The sequence below is a fragment of the Cydia splendana genome, chromosome 11 (assembly GCF_910591565.1).
Source record: "Cydia splendana chromosome 11, ilCydSple1.2, whole genome shotgun sequence".
Lineage (NCBI taxonomy): Eukaryota > Metazoa > Arthropoda > Insecta > Lepidoptera > Tortricidae > Cydia > Cydia splendana.
The window spans coordinates 17,951,620-17,971,894 of record NC_085970.1 but is presented as its reverse complement, the minus strand read 5'-3'; the positions used below and the strand labels follow the sequence as shown (position 1 = coordinate 17,971,894).

Sequence of the window (20,275 nt, the reverse complement as noted above, 5' to 3'; positions counted from 1 at the left end):
CGCATGGCACGCCAAGGTGAATGAAAAGCGATCTTTATCTTTGAGATTACGGCACTAAAGTATAATACTTATAATGGATTATACAGTAATTATCTATAAGTTCATAATGCAGCATTTGTGACGTGAAGCTATTGTTTTTGTTATGTCAATGTCGTGTGAGTCAAGAATTGTATGCGAGTTGAAGAGTATGCAAATCATAAATTACGTTAAAAAATACAGTATAGCTGTGTAATAGAGTAACTCGATTTTTGACTTTCATTTAATGCCAATGCTTGATGTTTAAAAGTGAGATAACATCTCCTTTCTACTTACGTATAAAATAAATAATGTGTAATATTTTTTGTCCACATAAGAAGTGTGGGCGTACCCCTGTGCTTTTAGCCACATGTTTTCCTTATTCTATCTTATTTTCCTTCTTTGGCAAACGGAAAAAGTAAAAGTAATTATTTAGAGAAAGATAAAGTCACTAAAAGAAAACGAAACTATTTTTACCGTCGAATCTGATTAATCTATTATGTATAAATTTTAGGGTTTGATAACACGCTTATAATTACGAAAAAAAAATAAGTCAACATAAGGTCAATGTGGAGAAGACCGACATATACATTTTATGGTAGGGAAGCCGTCATAGCGCAAGAACTCTACGTGTTCGCTCAGACACAGTCAGAAAGGAAGAGTTTCACTCCTCCTGAAAGTGGAGTATGTGTAAGGCAAGAAATAAATCCACGAAAGAGCTTGTAGACAGTCTTATCTGATAGACGGTATTCGCCACATTGACCTTACATGGTATCGCTTTCAGTACGGATCAACAAAGTGGAATCACTAGGTACACCTTATAAAACAAAGTCCCCCACCGCGTCTGTCTGTTTGTGTTTGCATGTTTGTTCGCGATAAACTCAAAAACTACTGAACGGATTTTCATGCGGTTTTCACCTATCAATAGAATAATTCTTGAGGAAGGTTTAGGGGTATAATTCGTCAACCTGTGCGAAGTCGGGGCGGGTCGCTAGTCAAGTTATAAAACTTAGGTTAGTACGGTTCAGCAAGAACGCAGAACGCTGATCATTACATGAGCGTCAAATCGGTCTTAGGTATATCATTGGCCTCTGATCCATACTTAAAGCAACACAGTACAAGATAATCTATAAACTAAGTACTCACGCTAGGTATATTGTCATTATTGCACACGTTCTCACTCAGCAGACGATCTCGGATCTCCCACGCAAAGATCGACGGGCACTCCCGCTTGTAGTCGGCGATCTTGGACACTACCGGGGTGGTGGCTACCCGCGGCTTCGAACCCCCGATGGCGCGGGGCTTGATCGACCCCGTCTCGTAATATCTGCGTGCAAAGCTGAACTTAGTTTGGACGAGGGAATGTCGTGGGAGCGTAGTTAGTTTAAAGCTAGCAATGGGTCACAAACATTTCAGAAAAATGTCACTTCTGTGGGCCAAACATTTAAGTTAACGACACGACGATGTCTACAGTAAAGACACCAACGACGTAATGAAATGAAAATGTGTATGACCCAAATATACGTGTATAGAAAAGTGTCTATCTGATCTATAAAATCAGATTCTGTCGGTAATCTGTTTACTAACAGATCTGAGGGACACATCGTGCAACCATTTCTTCATCATCATTAATATAAATATTATCATAAATATTATAGGGACATTCTTACACAAATTATACTATCTTATAAAAAACGGTAAGCTCAAGAAAGCTTCTGTTGTGGGTACTCAGATCACGATATATTAAATATTATATAATATACAAATACTTAAATACATAGAAAACATCCATGACTCTGGAACAAATATCTGTGCTCATCCATCACACAAATAAATGCCCTTACTGGGATTCGAACCCAGGACCCATCGGCTTCGCAGGCAGGGTCACTACCCGCTAGGCCAGACCGGTCGTCAAATCATTATGTATCAGGTCCGTGAATATTAAAATAGGTAATGCAATTTTAACACTGGTATAATATGTCAAAACATAGCTTCGGTAAATAGATCTTGGACACTACCGGGGTGGTGGCTACCCGCGGCTTCGACCCCCTGATGGCGCGGGGCTTGATTGACCCCGTCTCGTAATATCTGTGTGCAAAGCTGAACTTAGTTTGACCAAGAGAATCCAGCCAAAGCAAATTTTTAGTCGAACTAAACTGTTAAAATGAATACGGGAACGGTAAAGTGAAAAGATAGAATCTAAACGTCAAAATAACAGCGTCGGTATATATTTTAACACTAAAACATGTCATGCGTCAGGAATTCTGGCTTTGACGAACTTTTTGACTGGACGGAATAACTCGATTTTTAAATTCAACGTATTTTTAACGTATACCTTTTTCTTTTTTACCCCAATTTCGTACGTATTCGATAAAAAAATGTGAAATATTTCGGTGAAAGGAAACGGTGGTTCATTAAATGGCAAATTGCAGACAAAAATAATTGAAATAGATAAATGTTCTAAAAATTCATATAATTTTTACATATTTCCTGAATTACTTTAAGCGAGGCTACTTAACCAAAATAAAAACAGACGTACTTCTAGGTATCACTAAAGTAAAGCTTTTTCTAAAAGACACCTTAACTTAAAAGCTTTTTCTAAAAGACACCTTAACTTAAAAGCAATACGTTAAGTTACTGAAGCCCCATTACTTACAAAAAAGGACTTTACTGTTGATTGAATAGAGTTCTATTTATTATCATCAAATATATGTACACTCATTAGAATCCATAGGTCGAAAGTTGTAGCACAAAGTATAGAACATATGACATTTTAGTTCTATGTGCTTAGTTTCGGGTGTAAGGATGTAGGCACTCGACATCGGCATTGTGTGATCGACATGTGTCGATACTTCGACAGTCGATACCATTGTAGCGTTGACAATGTAGATATTTGGGATAAGTGGCTACAAACGGTTTGCTGAAACGTGCCGATATTAGAGATTACAATGGAGGATGGGAATTAGATGAATTTTGGATTATTTCCGGCTTGGCGGAGAATAGAATACGTTATAATTTAGCATTGAAATATTTTTCTTTTTTTTTTATTCTAGTACTATTAGTACTAATGGTAATGCACTGTAATGAGTTAAGAAAACTAAAATTTAAATACATATATGTATTACGTACATATATTATTGTTGTATCAAACGTACAGGAGTTTTTTATAGATATGACTACGCGATAATAGCGATATAACGCTTTGGAAAATACGACATAGGGTATTTAAATACATATACCTACGTTTTTGTATATGAACTTAATTGGAACCTTACGAAGTTGAACAACGCTTAAAAACTTAAAAAATAAAAGTTACACGCTACGACATTTTTTTATTACATATAAAACTGAACATTTTATAACAAGTAAATACCTCAATAAGAGTAGAACCGTTGTATAACTGTTTTATTTTTTCTAAACTTCCAAGTAAACATTTTGCTAACTTCGCTTTTGTTCTTCATTGACCTACATCCAAACGCAAAACCAACACAATGTCAACCCTTAAACAAACAATATCTCGATGTCATCTGTCGATTCGACAATCGACTCGATTTGTTCAGCCAGGTGTCATTCCAAGAGCTTAAACGAAAGACTTAAAGATAGATACCAATATAAGCTCGCTACTCTATTGCGTTTACTTGTTACAGATTTAGAGGTCACGATACAATGGTGATTGATATTGTTCGATCTGTGTTCGCAAAAGCAAAGTGAGTACACCAGAACCCACTGACAGGGTCTATGGGGCCTATAGAGTTTGGTAATCGCTTTCGCCTTGGGCGACAGATTTCGCGTTGGGGGTGCGTAGATTACATTTTAATTGAGTAGCAGTTTATTTAAGGTCGGCGAACTTTCGATTATGTTTTAAACGCTTTTCATGCTTGTTTATTAAGTGCTGTTCGTAAATAAAACGTTTATATGTGCATAATTTGTTGTTTTTTTAGAGAAATTAAGAAAAAGTTGTTTTACTGCTTTTTTGTTGAAATTTACAGTAAGCGCAAATTTATGCTGCAATAATCCATTGAAACTCTACAATACCCGAACTGGGCCAAAGCAAAACCAAAACAATATTAAACCGACTAAATTCCATTTACAACTGGATTCGTCAAATTGTCGCCCGACCGTCGAATTATTCCATCAAACAATAACAAATTGATTGAAATCAGTTTCGTTCCGCATACAACACAAAAAGCCAATTAATTTAATATTTCACATTCATTACCCGTTTTAATGCGAAATTGCACAGTAGATCGCGACATTACCTATCGGGCTATCACAAACCCACTGTGCAATTTCATATAAAGTTGACTTCTCTTAAATTTTTATCGCGATCTAACCCAACTTGCTCGACGCACAGTGGGCCGCCGTAGCTATCAAAACGGGGGTGATGGCGAAGATAACAGTTTCGGGGGCAAAAGGGGGCTTATCTGAGATTGTTTCTGAAGTGGTTATTCAAATGCAACTAAGTTACTGATGTAATGCAATTGTATTTATTTGAGTGGATACTTACTTAGTCTGTTGTTATGAAATTTGAGTAGTTATGGCAGGGGGTTGGAGTGGAAAAAATGCAAAGGAAAGAACTGATTTAAATTAATTTACGACGACTTTTTCACGCTGTCACAAATTGGATTTTTTATACACAGTATTTTTTTTGTACATTTTTATTAAGTAATTAAAACTTATTAAATTATCTCTGCCTTTGCCTTAGGGGTCCTCGGGAAAAACTCTATCTTCAGACAACAGAGACAATGTCGCCGAACTTTCGCCTACCTAGCAGCTACCTAGAAGTTAGTAATAATCGCATTTTTATACTATTTTTTGGGACAAAATATTTTAATCATAAATTTTTGTTTACAAAAAGCTTGTTATAATAATTTGTGGGAAATTTAGACCGATTTTAAAACAGCAAAGGTTAAGAATGTGAAGACACAGCGGGGCGGCTCCTTAATTAGGAGCCCCGCCACGCCGGCCCTCCGACGAACCCTTTGGTAATTGGCACGATAAGATCCAGGGGTGTATGGGAAAAATGGCTTTTGCTGCCACCTTGCTTGGTATAAGTATTTCCCATAGAATATTTGGCATAGTTTAAGTAACTTTCCACAGATTTTCTATTCTGAAAATATTTCATCAAGTTGCAATTCCCAATCAAAATGTAAATATTGACAAAATGGCTTTTGCAGCCACCGTCTTAATAATAATTTCTAATGGCTTATTTGGCATAGCCTATCACTTAGTAATCTTCTATACATTTCTTATTGTGGAATCAATTTCTTCAAATTGCAAATTGCACACCTATATATTGATTTAATAAATTCTCTAAAACCTTATCGAAACATTTTAAACGATTAAATATTCTGTTATAAAAGTTAATCAATGCCAATATTTAAATCGGTCGTTATATAATAATAACAGAAATACTCGAATTTTTCAGCATAACTGTTTGTACAATATTCTACTTAACAACTTCCTAAGATTATTTTTCAAGTAGCAAACCCATGCACACCGCCACACATTTGTTTTCATAACAGCAAAATAATAACATGTGCCCACTGTGCAATATTTTAGGGTTCCATAATTTGCTTTCCTATAAGATCTCTTGAAGTGGCGTCAAGCAGCCTCCCGCAGTAGGGGTGCCAATTACTAGAAAATAATGTTTTATTTTGATTTTTATTTAGGGGCGGTCGTGGGACAACCCTGGAAGTCATACCGTGTATTAAAAAGGCGTAGTTTCTTTGATTGACATTCTTTACATTTTTTTATTGTTTGCAATTGACTTTTGACGTCTTTGTTTTATTTGTACTCAGCGAAGTCAATCGAACTGTATTGTATTGTAGTTTGATTTCTTTGTAGGTAAAGAAAAACACATATTCATGTGCAATCCTCAAAACTTGATAGGCACTACACTATATTTGTTACAAAATACATTAATTTCAACCGTTCCCTCTTTGCCCAGAAGCATACTCAAATGGAAAGAGAAACTACGCACGTCGCTTTGCTAATTCCACGCCTGTCAGTTGCATTCCGATTACAAAAACAATCGGATCCCATTCGCGTTACAATAAACACTCAGCTCAAGGAGGAGGGTTGGAAGCTGATCTCCAGATAAAATCGCAATCAAACAATAAAATGGGAAATTAGAACACCCCAGCACCCGATGCGTTCCCACCTCTAGCTCCCGGAGCGCGCACATTCAACAAAAACAATACACTATGGGAATGCATATTTCTATTGATTAATTCATTGAAATTTTTCCTCAATTTTTGTCCTACAATTCGACCATTGTGCGGTTCCTTAGGCGGTATTATGGGAATTCCGTCAATTTGTGAACGCGTGGCCCCGGAATTTGACCCCTTAGATCGATTCTTAGACTTTTGTTCGCGACAATGGGTTTTGTGCTAAATAATTCGTTTATAGTTGTCAAAGTAATAGTAGTTCCTATTATGTTGGGTGCTTACTGTACTTTGTGACGCAATGTCGCGATGAATTGCTGATTTGGAGTATTTTTGTTATCTTCATCTGTTTTAGTTTAGGAATCCACGGTTTCTTTGGAGATGTTATCTGGTTCATTAAGTGTAGGTCCGGTTAGGTCCGATTTGAGGACGTCCTACTTGTTGATTTTTGGTACATTACTTTAGAAAAATTAAATGATAAAGCAAAATTTAAGCTTCCTTAGCAAGATAATTGCAGTGATCAAGTAATTTTACGTTGGCGAGATGCGTAGAAAGATAGAGGAGACAGTCAAAGAGGTATAACTACATAACTATTAGGGGCATTTGTCAGCGACGGGGCACATATGGCAGCTAACTTTATAACCTACAGAAATCTGTATTATATACCGTTGAATTCAAGGCTAAGTTACCAAACGTTTTCATGCCAAATATCGGCATCCTTAGCTTTATCAGTAAGGTTAAAAAGCATCACTTAAGTAACCGACACTTTTCTGAAGTGACCCTTTAGAGAGTGAAGGAGCGGCGTTACAAACACCAGGTGCAACTGACCTGCCGAGTATCTTGGACACGCAGCCGTTGGAGACCTGCAGGATGCGGCTGATGTCGCAGGGCCGCGCGCCCGAGTGCGCCAGCTCCACGATCTTCTGCCTCGTGGAGTCCGGCAGCGGCCTCCCGTTGACGTACACCCCTCCGAGCTGGTTGATCCCGCTGTGGCCGGCGGAGGAGCACCCGAAGAGCGCCCCTCCGCCCATCGCGGCGCTATGCATGAGCTCGTCTATAACAAAATGGTCTGTGAGAGATTTTACTAACGAATTTCTGAACCGCTATTGGTTTTATACTAGTCTTAATACTATTCTTATACTAAATTATCCTTATTGATCACACAAGTGAAAATACGAGTCTATTTAGTACTTGTCCAAAAAAATGCTTTAATTCTGGAATGTCGTTTGTATTTAACCTCGAAAACAATACAAAGGATAATCACGGTCCATATCCTTGGTCGGTATAAGTCTAGTAAATAATAATATTGATGGATTTACAAAAACTTAGGCAAGTAATAATTTGAAACTCAAATCCAATGAAAACGTGTCACTTTCGCTAGAAACTTCCGCACATAACGACCGGATTTCATTGTACTAAAGTAACACGTGTCCACATTTTTAAAAGTTGCCGAAACATATAATTTAGGTCATCGGCACGCATAGACAATCGATCTGATTTTAATTCCGCAGTGAATACATCGTTAGTGCTATTTGTTGGTAATAAAACCACTCTTTCATCCAATCGCAAAGCTACCTAACAATTAATGGACACTTCCATTAGTCATGTTTTGACTGGAATCGCTTTATTTGAACCACTGTGCAAGTGCGCAATAGTTGAGTATGTTGGACAAAATTGCTGTTTTCTGTAGGATTGTGATCATTAGGCAAAACCGGTTTTATGAAAGTTGTGTCCATAGTTGAATTATGTAAACATACATGATATCGCAATGTTTAGACACCGATATGTTTATCAACAAATCAATTACAAAAAACGTAGGCGGAATTTGATGGATAACTCTTATCTAAACGATTTTGTACGACAAAATATATAAAAGTATGTATTGGTATTAAATCGTTCGATGAACTGATTTGGTCTCTGCACTTAAGTAATCCGTATAAAAATTTAACAAGAACTTTTCCTAATTTTTTTAATAATCATAATTATAAAAGGATGCAGCTGGCAAAAACAGATAAATAGATACTTCAAGATCATCCGTTTCTCATAGAACTTAAAAAATAAAAAATGAACTTAAAAAATAATCCTCTTACATCGGCACAATGGAAAGGGTTCGCGTTTTTAAAACCGCAAATTTTTATCTAATACTTGAAGATGCGACCGCCATTGTTAACGATAAAAAAAGTACTATCGAGGCTTTAAATCTTCTAAAATGCGATGGAGATAAAAAAAAAGAATATTTACCAAACCGAAAAAATAGGTTGTACCGCAAATAAACCATTGCTGAACAAAGAAAACTGCCTAGTTATATATAGCCTAGCAAAGCAATTTTGTCAGTATCAGTAGGATAATTTAAAAACTAAATTCATCCCGTGTTGGGGTCATTAGACTACGTAGTGTAAGAAAAATTCTGTATTATTTCTCTGCCAATGCTTTAGTTTTAGTGACAAGCAAATTTAGCTGGAATATAATTTTTGGTATTTTTGTTCAAAAATCATAATTATGTGAAAACCCCACTGTGCACTTTTGCTATTTAAAATGAAACATTTATGAATGTTATTGAAATTATTTCTGTTGTTTAACATTAAAGTTAATGTGAAATGAAATGGATTTTAAATATAATTACGAGTACCTACCACTAGCTAATTTTATATTACCATTATTGGTACTGCAACCCGACTGCGACTTGTATGGGAACTGCACGCCGACGTTGCAGTTGCCGTGCAGTCGGCGTACAGTTCTCATACAAATCGGGTTGCAGTCCGTCTGTATCGACCCTTAGACCTGTGTAAAAGACAGAAAGAGCTTCCAAGCAACTAGCGTAGTTTGAAACGCGAGCCCACTGATTACAATCGTCCTATTTCCACCCGTTTTCACGCCAATGGCTCCCAATGACGTCACGTCACATCAGTCAGATGCGCGCAACCGTTGGTCCGCCAGATAATTCCCTTTTTTCTAACACCCCTTATAAACACGCCTCGCGGTAAAAAGTGAACAATTGGATGCAATTTGTGGGCGAATTTGGGGCAGTCCCTTGATTAAGGCTGAAGGGGGAAAGTTCATTGTTTTGGCCCTTTTTTGCGGTCGCCTTGTATAATTTTGGCGAACATGGATTGAATGCGAATGACGGAATTATTCTTTTGTTTTTGGTCATTTGCGTCTTGCTAGGCAAAATTGTAATATTCGAGTTATATAGATCGCCTTTTTTTTTCAAAGATTTACTGTCTTGTCTTTGTAATAATTGTATATATTACGTCTGTTTCAACACTTGTAAGATTTTCATCCACTAATCGACTATTTATTATCTACTGTTTCAGCAGCATTGAATGTGAAAGTGATAAATACTTTTTTTTCAAGACTAAGTCAAAGTAACCCTAGTTTACCTATCAAACAAACCCGACCGATTAAAAAATAAAGAATACTATATAAATGACATCAGGTATTTGGAAATTCGCCCCAGGGGAGCACAGGTGTGAATTTATTTCCGTTTTTTATTGCGTGGGTGGAACTACAAATTAATTTGCGTCAAGCATCCGCCAATTACGAGGGATTTCGCGCCAAAACTCGTTATTAATCACACCTCTTGCAGGCGTCGTCAACCATCGGTGCACTAACAAGCGAGGCTGTTAAAAGAACAATGGACAATGCGCCCCGCCTTCGCGTGGATTCGGTTATGAGCGGAGGCGGATTGTAAAGTCAGTCTCGCTATACATGCCTTTTATTAGTATTTAATAGTAAGATCTATTAATCTGGTGACAATCCCCTTGCGTTAACATATCAATGCAAGAAATACGAGTAATTTTCATTGGTTAAATTATGCCTGTGACAGAAAAGACCCAGTAAGTTAGGTGATCTTATAAGAATGTTGTGTACATACTTTAAAAATATGTATCTATAACCAACAATTTTCATGTCTGTTTTTAAACTGTAACTTTTAAAGACTAAAAAAAATCTCAATTTATTTCAACGTTCTTTACAAATTCGAAGTATTCCTAAATTGAATAATTTTACGGTTTAGACTCACTTGTTTTTATTCACTCGCGCGACATGTTTCAAGTCAAGTTTCAAGACAAGTGAGTCTAAACCATAAAATTATTCAATGTTAGTATGTTTCACAACAGTTTAAGTTCGACTGTTCCTAAATTATTTAATTTAATTAAAAAAAGAAAATTTTCGGTTGGTTTGGATGAAATATAATTCTTACGAAAATCTAAATAAATGTAAGTATTTACGCAGCTTAATAGTTTAAGTCTTTAATGTTCTTTAAACCGACTATAAAATTCCATAGCGAATCGCCGCGCCGTTGGCTTGCGCCGCGCGCCACGCGTGTCGTGTGAGGGAGTGTTTTAATTTCAGAGGTGCAATTTATTCGAGCGATTTATTTTTAATCCCCGTTTTTATGGCGATGCTATAAATTTCATGTGTAGTTGAAGTTATTTATTATTTTCATTTATTGTCGCTGCAGTTTAGTCGGTTTGCTACCGCTGGACTGATGTTTTTTGCATTTTTACGTTGCGTATGTGCTGGTTTTACGTCATAGTCAGGACGTGTTGTAGTTATATGGCGTCAAACAAACCTATAAGCGAATGGGAGCGAATTACTTTTTTAGGAGTTAAATTATACAGGGTGTCCCTAGCCATTGGACAAAGCCGAAATGTACATATGCATTAGGGTATTTAGAACCAGTATACAAAGTATCATAACAATCGGTGTAGTGGTTACGAAGAAATTAACAAATTACGATTTTTTTACTTTGGAGCAACCTGTATGTGTTAGTAGCTCCTGAGGTTTATTTTATTTATCGTATGGCATTACAGTTACTGGATTCAATTTAATTATTAATCTAGAGATTGAGGTTTGCACTCTTCAGATACTCGATGGCCCTTTCACTGAGGTTCGCAAGGTCTTGAGATATAGATAGGTATCTCTATTGAAAAAGAGCAGGGTGGTCTCTCATAGGAATCTGTATACTACAACGCCGCACGCGCACGTACACGTCACGCACAAGCAGCCGGTGTGCACAGGCCTTAATAATAATACAATTCGGATACGATATGTTCAAAAGTAAAAAAAAAAACCTTGCAAAGTAGGAAATATGTGAATCTTCAGCATTTATTTCTTTTAATACGTTACAATATGTTAGTAATCCGGTCGATATAAGTCTAGTGAGACTAACCGTGAATCATTCAAAACTGTTAATTTGTTAGTACTCATAAAGTTCATGCTGACATTGACATTCATTTTTATTCATGACAGTTATTCATTTTTGCTCGCTTAAATCCAGGGACCGAATACCGGAAGGTATATTTTTCATACAAATTAACCGGTATTCAATTTCGGTATCTTGGTTGTTTAATGTATATTTTTGCACTTAATTCAGCTAATCTGATCAATCATTATCCTTACCTAAATATTATTTTATAATATCAGAGAAATAATGTGAAAGCTATGAGATATTTTGATTTTAAGTTATACCGGTAACGGTCCCCGCTTAAATCTTTTAAAAATCCAAATGCACTCATTTTAATTCCTCTATACCGCCATTAACACTCCACATTCTATATTATGTAATATTTAATTTATTTAAATAGACAATTACATAAGGGTGAGGCACACCTGGTGACATCCCCTTATTATTATTTTGTATCTGTTTTTGAATTAATCTGTAGGGGAGATGTAATTGTAATTACGCCATTTTGAATCCGTCAAATCCCGTTTGACGACGTGGGTTGATTTTAAGCGGTTTTATTGGAACTAAATAAATAAAAACACATTTTATACCGGTAATGTAGCAACATTATTTTAAAATGCATACTTGCATAGTAAATTGTTATGAGACATTTTGTTTTTTTTTTTTCGTTTCTTTTTCTGTTCATCGAATATATCACCTACTTTTGTAACATGAATCAATTATGTAATGACATAATATGTCCTGAAAATGTACAAATGTATCTGACTAATAAATTATATCATTAGGAATTAAAACATCATAAAAAAACTCTCATACTTTGAACTTAACACTCAATATCAATAACAAATAATCACACACTTTTTCAACCAACTAATGTCAACTTTTTTTACCGAACAGTTTCATTCATTCGTCGAGCCGTTTGTTTGGCTCTGACATAATTTATTGCGAGCGCTGTCAACCACGCCCCTTGAAAAAAACGTTCACAAGCGACATTTATGCAGTCGGAATTTTATAAGACTGCGTTGTGCGAAAATGTTGACGACCTCTGTTATATTATAGTTTGTAGTAAATTTTATTTTAGTGTTATTATGATGTTTTATTTTAGGTTTTGTAATAAATATTTAATTTATTTAGATTATTTAAGCATAGACAATGTAAAAAACATGATTTTTACAATTAAAGAGTTACTAGAATATAGACATTCGTCGTTAGAGTTAGACCAAGAAAAGTCTGCAACGATTTTGATAGCATATGACCATATGCAGTGCAAGTGTTATTTACCTATACGTCATAATTACAAAGAAGTTTGACGTTTAAAATAACACTTGCACTGAGTGTGCTATCAAAATCGTTGCAGACTTATCTTGGTCTAACTCTACTACTTCATGACTACATACTTGAAAGATCATACATACATACATTAAAACTTTTTTTGTAAGTATAAAAAGTTTCTACACATAGTACACATACCTATTATGTTTAAACTTCTTGTGTAAAATAGTTGTATAATAAAACAAAGTAAACCATAACGGTTGCTCAGGTTACCCAAACCTTTTAAAGTTTTAAAAAACAATAGAACAAAACCATTGTCCTAAACATTTCAAAAGTTAAAAACAAATTCCTAATCGCTTCTTAAACTTTGTCGCTTCTACCGTCTCTTAGCTGACCTAAAGTAAACCTTATTAATAAAGGCATAAGGTCCACCGATGGACAAAGAGTGTTGCTGTTTGTAAGTAGTTGACAAATTTAACAAAACCGTAGAACAAAAATAAACAATAGGATTAAGACTACTTTGCGGTCTGTATTGTTTTGAAGTTCATTGTTTAGTAATGAAAATTATAGATTTAAAACCTAACTGTTATAAAACCACTCAAGTGGTTGACAAAAATTTATACCTACTTAAGTTCGAGTACCATCTTTTGAATAATAATTAAATATTGGCATGAAACTTATCGCAGAGTATACGTAGTGAGGTGTGAAGCGTTGGTGGCCTAGGCGTGCGACTTTCAATCTGGAGGTCGCGAATGAGTTTTTCGAAACTTATATACGAAATATCATTTGATATTTACCAGTCGCTTTTCGGTGAAGGAAAACGTCGTGAGTAAACCGGACTAATCCCAACAAGACCTAATAGTTTCCCCTCTGGGCTTTCGCTTTCGTATAAACTAGTGCCTAAGCCAATTCTTGGGATTAGTTGCCAATCGGACCTCAGGCTCCTATGAGCCGTAGCAAAAAGCCGGGATAACGCGAGGAACATGATACATAGGTTTTGTCTTTTATATTTATGTATATTCAGTGCGTTGGCGTATTTTGAGAAGGGTTGTAGATAAACTTCTACTGACAGCCAGTCTTAACGCCACTGGGAATGCGTTAGAAATAAATATAAAATATAAGTAGCTATATAAACTATATAGTACTTAACTTAAATATAAACTTGTAGACAAATTAAGTTGTTATCTGGTAGAGATCTATTAAAGTAATAAGACCGCCTGTTGCTACCTTTATTCACATTGTAAATCTGATTTTGAATTATAATTTTTTTGTAGTGCAATTTAGAATATTTACTTACAGATAAAAAAAATAATACTAAAGTATGTACCTACCTACTGACCCTAGTTCACAATCGTACTAATTACGGAGAAAAAATTGTTGCAATTAGTGCAAATACCATAGTGCACAGACTTAAAGTTGTTATTACAACCAAATTTTCCGCGGAAATTGTACGAACTAAGTCGGTCGGTCTGTGAACTAAGGTCGGTATCGATATCAGCGCTGTAAGCGCTGACGTCGTCAAGCCAGACAATATTAGTGATACTTAGAGAAAATCCGAAACCATAGGTATGATTCAGAGGAATTATAAATTAAGTAGTATCTTCGAAAATTATTCCTTATATTTCCCTTTCATAATCAATTATTAATATTTTTATTATTAGGTACCAAAGGTTTACGATTTATGTTATCGAATTTTTAAATAAAGTGCAATTTGTCCGTAAAAATTACTCTATTTACCAAAAACGTGTTTTATTAATATTTAATGTGTGGCGTATTAATTATGCCTTTAGGTAGGTACTTATAAGCTACCTACAAATAAAATCTAAACAGCAATTACTTTTCACCTTTTTAATTTATCCCGCTAACAAAACGCAGATCCTAAATTCTAAATACAAAACCCAAACGCCGGCCACGTGTCACGCGGCGTCAGAGCGCATGCGCGCGTTGTTCCTTTTTCGAAATTCGCTCCGTGTCCGATGCCGACGGTTCGGCGTTCTTTATTTTTAACCGGGACGGTTGGAGCTTTTGAAATTAGAATGTCATTTGTCAGTTGAAATTTTTAAAGTGATGAAGTTAACTGATATAGGTACTGGGTGTTTTTTAGGGTTCCGTACCCAAAGGGTAAAACGGGACCCTATTACTAAGACTCCGCTGTCCGTCCGTCCGTCCGTCCGTCCGTCTGTCACCAGGCTGTATCTCACGAACCGTGATAGCTAGACAGTTGAAATGTTCACAGATGATGTATTTCTGTTGCCGCTATAACAACAAATACTAAAAACAAAATAAAATAAAGATTTAAGTGGGGCTCCCATACAACAAACGTGATTTTTGACCGAAGTTAAGCAACGTCGGGCGGGGTCAGTACTTGGATGGGTGACCGTTTTTTCAGCCGTTTTTTGCATTATGATACGGAACCCTTCGTGCGCGAGTCCGACTCGCACTTGCCCGGTTTTTTAATACCTAATAACCCTTTACAGATGTCGTGCATAATTGTTTTCCATCGCATTTTCTCGGAAACATTCGTACTTATTTGTCATGCTACTTCAGTCAACTTCAGTACATTTTGTACCGACGCTGACTGAAATAGCAAGGCACGTTCGTACGTTTCCGTGAAAATACGAAGGAAAACAATTATATGCACTACATCTATACTACTCTACGCTACGAAGTCTACGAGGATCATGACCTACGACATACCGAGGTCATAATATTCATAAACAAATTTCTCTATTAGAATCATAATCACGAAAAAAGAAAATACCCGTCTAATCAGCCGGTTTTCGGCCATCAAAAGGTTCTGTTTCGGCCAAAAAACTGTCAAAATTTTGGCCGCGCCGAAACTGTATTTATGGTAGTGTGAGACTGAAGTTTCGGTTTTGGTTTCGGCGTAAAAATCATGTTTCGGCCGAAGGTAGGTAACAGCAAACCGGACATTCATGTTCAAAAGAACGGGTTTCGGTTGAATACTACACCACAAAATAGGCCAGCGTAAAGGATGACTCACATTGTTTCACGTACTTTTCTATGACATGACAGGCGATCACGTGATGCTTTCCATAGAAAACGATGTGCCGGAAGCTCCGGCCCGGACACGGCCCGATCTAACGTGAGTCACCCTTAAGCCCTAAATTTGTAGTTCCTTTCACGTAGAGCTACCTAAGTATGTGAACGACTAAGACCTGAAAAACAACGTCCACTTTTATACCTGTTGGATAGTGGCTGAATGTAAGCGATATTTTTTTAAACCTCCATCCATTTTGGAACGTACTCTATTTTCTTTCGCTTTATAGGTAAATAATGTTACCACATTACCTACAGGTAGGTGTTTAAAATATTTGGTACCAAAATACCTACATACTCAGAATTATTATGTATATTTATTAGAAAACTTTTTAGGTAGGTACCTACGTTTAAGGCACGAAGAAGGTAATAATATTTCAGAACACAGCACTAAGCTGGACATTGATGATAACACTATATACCTACAATATTGCACATAATATATAGGTATAAATAATCGGACCAACCTAACTCTGCATGCCATTTGCAATGAAAAAGTGTGGATATGTAATTATTAATGTGAAGTTTCTTTGAAAATATGACGTTTATAATGACACTCCCTCACTTTATTCTAATTCAAATCGGTGCAAAGTTAGCATAGACGGACTGTATTCTCTATTTGCTGAGTTAAAAAAAATCAGCCTTATTGACTATTGTCTATGTTTCACAAACAGTTTTATACAAAGACATTAGGTTTAACCAAAACCCTAAAAACGCCACAAACTCGCATCGGCGACTTGGCTCGGTGTCACAGCCAAACCGAGCATGCCGCGAGACTGTCACATTAAGCGCCAGACAAAGACAAATAGACCGGAAAAACGGCTGTTAGAACGGGATAAACAGCAATTGCGACCACCGCCTTCGAGGAATTTTAATGATTGAGCGCGTTTGCCATTATTTTGTCTGCTGGAACTAGTATAGAGCGTTCGAGTTTAAATATGGAATATGGTGTCAACGGTTAAATTATAGGCACGGTTCACACGCACGAGACAGTGCACTTGCATTGTTAGAACGAATTTGTGAGTTTGGGAAAATATAGCTGGTCAAGCAGATCTTGTCAGTAAAAAAAGGCGCGAAATTCAAATTTTCTATGGGACGACATCCCTTCGCGCCTATATTTTTAAAATTTTCCGCCTTTTTCTACTGACAAGATCTGCTTGACCAGCTATATCTAGGAATGCCATATAAATTTATTATATCATTAAGTTAATTAGAGTTAGACCAAGAAAAGTCTGCAGCGATTTTGATAGCCCACGCAGTGCAATTGTTATTTTAAACGTCAAACTTCTATGAAATTGTGACGTATAAATAACACTTGCACTGCTTGTGCTATCAAAATCGCTGCAGACTTTTCTTGGTCTAACTCTACGTCTTTAAAAAAATTCAGCAGCAAGTCTGACAATTACTTACGTCAAAATTTGTGATTTGTACCTATAGCTTCGATGCCTGAAAAACTGTTTAGTACATATTTGAAACTTCGCCCAATCTAAAGACCTAAAAATAGTGTTATTTCCTAGAAAACTTGCATCCTCAACTCCTTTAGGAAACCAAAAATTGAACTAAAACCTCGAATCATAGAGTTGGAAACTTTATGCAAATCCTAACAAGCGCCTCAAAAGGTCATCCGCTAACGACTTGCCAACTTACTTGACTTGACAACTTGCCACTCTATCTTGTAGGTCGTAGTAAAAACTTTCTGGTGAGTAGTCAATTGGAGATTTAAATGGTTTTGATAAGTTTTTTATTGAATCAAGACACGATTTGGTCCTGTTAATTCTATCGAATAATGTTTTTAATAAAAACTTTTACTACTAAGAATGATTACGAGTGAGAAAAATAATGTCGATTAATTTTAAGAATAAAGAATAAAATGTTTATTTTCTAATGAATATTCACAAAGGTACAGTTTTTACTGACCTCCACACTAGGCAACGCCTGTCCTGTGGAGGAGCTTGACACTTTAGAATACTATCTAAAAAATATATAACAGTAAAGGTAATAATTATAAAGTATTTCAGTGAGACTATTACAAAACTGAATTACACTAGTTTTATCATTTAGAATGTATACAAAGCTAGTCAGCAGGTAATACTGAACACTGTGAAAGAAAAGTAAAACAAACTGAGAAGGAAAAAGAATGACTTTTAACATAAAAAAAGAAATTTAAGTTACTAGTCTAATTTATGATTGTGTGTGTGTATGTGTGGGTGCTTGTGAATGTGGATGTGTTGTGTGTGTATGTGTGTGATTGAGTGCGTATTTCACCTTATGATTTGACCTACTTATACTATGTGTTTTTTTCTATTTTAAAAACTATACCTACTGAGACAAAATGCCCATAGTTTTGCTATATCACAACATACAATAAGATTCGGGGAAACTACTATTAAGACGTAAGTATAATTTGCGCGATTCAACTTTTAGACCGACATATCACTTATATATCATTTGGCTTATTATTAACCGGGCAACTAAAATATTAAACAGGAACTTTCACTGGGCATATAATAATATAATTTGGCTGTGCATTAATATTTTAGCACCAATAAATTTATATTAGCCTCATTTAAGCATCATATTATTAAAAAACTGGCAGCAAAATCAAGCCACCCAAAAAAATTATAGGGAACTTGAATTGATAGGTTGGCGTCTAAAATAATAAGTTGGCAACTAATATTGTAAAGCGATCATAAAATTTGGCTGTTTATATTTTGTACATATACAGAATACCTAAGATACCTATATACATAAGCTTTAAATACTCCATTTTTAAATAATTTAAATTTAAACATATGTATACCTAGTACTTTAAATTGACAAATTTCCTAATCCACTAAACACCACAAATTTATTTACCAATAATACCCTACTATACTTGCTATACTTAAAGTCGAAATTCCTAATCATGAAACACCTAATGGCCATTATACCATTAGGTCTTTAAATTTTTAATTACTGATTTCAATAGTTACCACTGTGTTCTGCCAGAGTCAAAAGATAGGTGCGACGACGAGCGAAGCGAGGAGGAGCGTGTTAGGTTGACCGTGTAGTGACCAAACAAAATATTTTAAATGAACTTCATCTTTAAATTAATAGATAGCCGTTTTCTTTTTAAAATGTGCTTCATAAATAGTCGCCAATATAATAATTCAGTTGCCAAATAAATATTTGGTACCCGCCTAAAAATAAACAAAAGCTGTAACGGCATTAAAATACAACTCATATTGATATATTTTAAGGCCCCGTTTTTGTTGCCTAACTATTAATTTTAGTACCCATATCTATTATTTTTAACTACCCAAATCCGATTAATTAGTTGACCGGTTAAATACGTGCCATATAATTTCACCTTATACTCTGAAACAAGCGATTTGCTGTCTGATAGACCTAAAATTTTACAAATATTAAATTGCCAACCTGATTTCTCGGTAACTCGAGAGACGTCGACGTGAAAGTGTTGGCCTATTTATTTTTAAAGTCAATTCTCCATTTATTAGGGTTCCGTACCCAAAGGGTAAAACGGGACCCTATTACTAAGACTTCGCTGTCCGTCCGTCCGTCCGTCCATCCGTCCGTCCGTCCATCCGTCCGTCCGTCTGTCACCAGGCTGTATCTCACGAACCGTGATAGCTAGACAGTTGAAATTTTCACAGATGATGTATTTCTGTTGCCGCTATAACAACAAATACTAAAAACAGAATAAAATAAAGATTTAAATGGGGCTCCCATACAACAAACGTGATTTTTGACCAAAGTTAAGCAACGTCGGGAGTGGTCAGTAGTGTCAGTACTTGGATGGGTGACCGTTTTTTTTGCTTTTTTTTTTTGTTTTTTTTTTTGCATTATGGTACGGAACCCTTCGTGCGCGAGTCCGACTCGCACTTGCCCGGTTTTTGTTTTACGTGTGTGTTTCGTAAAAACTAGTGTCTAATGTCAAATCATGGAATTAGTTGTCAAGAGGACCCCAGGCTCCATGAGCCGTGGCAAAATGCCGGGATAGCGCGAGGAAAAAGAGAGAAGAAGAGAATAAACAGACTGACCCCATAACAACTCAAAGAAAAAACAAATCCGAGTTGCTAAGTTGCTACCATCCTTCCACAGTATGCGTCACATAAGTTGCCATCTTGTATAGCTGATACAAATCCCGAGCATAAATTCATCAGGATAGTAATTTAGTCCAGTTAGTATGACTAACTCGGCAACTCTACTTGTTTACAACACAATAGTTGCCTCAAGTTTCCAAACTCGCCACTGTCTTACTCGTACTTAGATTTCATTACTGTTACCGTGGAAACTCGGATATAACTCACTTCATTGTAACTTTTATTAAGGAGAGTTTTTAGTAACGTTTATGGTGTGATTTTTTTTAGTAATAAATTTAAACAGCTAATTGAATGTTCCATTCACGTTATACTTTTTTTTGAGAAAAAGAGAAAAATAAACTTTTCTAGCACTTTTTGAAAAGTCATTGAAATAAATTAGGTATCTACCTAGTACCTATATTTATATTAGACGTTATAACTGCTAGTAAAATACACTCTATTTATAAAGCCTTACTGAAAAAACGTTGAAC

At 35.9% G+C, this 20,275-nt stretch overlaps 1 protein-coding gene across 3 annotated transcripts in view; it reads right to left on the bottom strand.

Moving 5' to 3' along the window:
- Positions 1-20,275, bottom strand: part of LOC134794909 (paired box protein Pax-6) — a 76,679-nt gene that overhangs the window by 52,801 nt on the left and 3,603 nt on the right. For all 3 annotated transcript variants that reach the window (XM_063766760.1, XM_063766761.1, XM_063766759.1), the window contains exons 2-3: positions 7,011-7,236; positions 1,162-1,342 (exon numbers count right to left, since the gene is read on the bottom strand). In XM_063766760.1, coding sequence (XP_063622830.1) covers positions 1,162-1,342; positions 7,011-7,236 — 407 coding nt within the window. The remainder of the gene's footprint in view (positions 1-1,161; positions 1,343-7,010; positions 7,237-20,275) is intronic.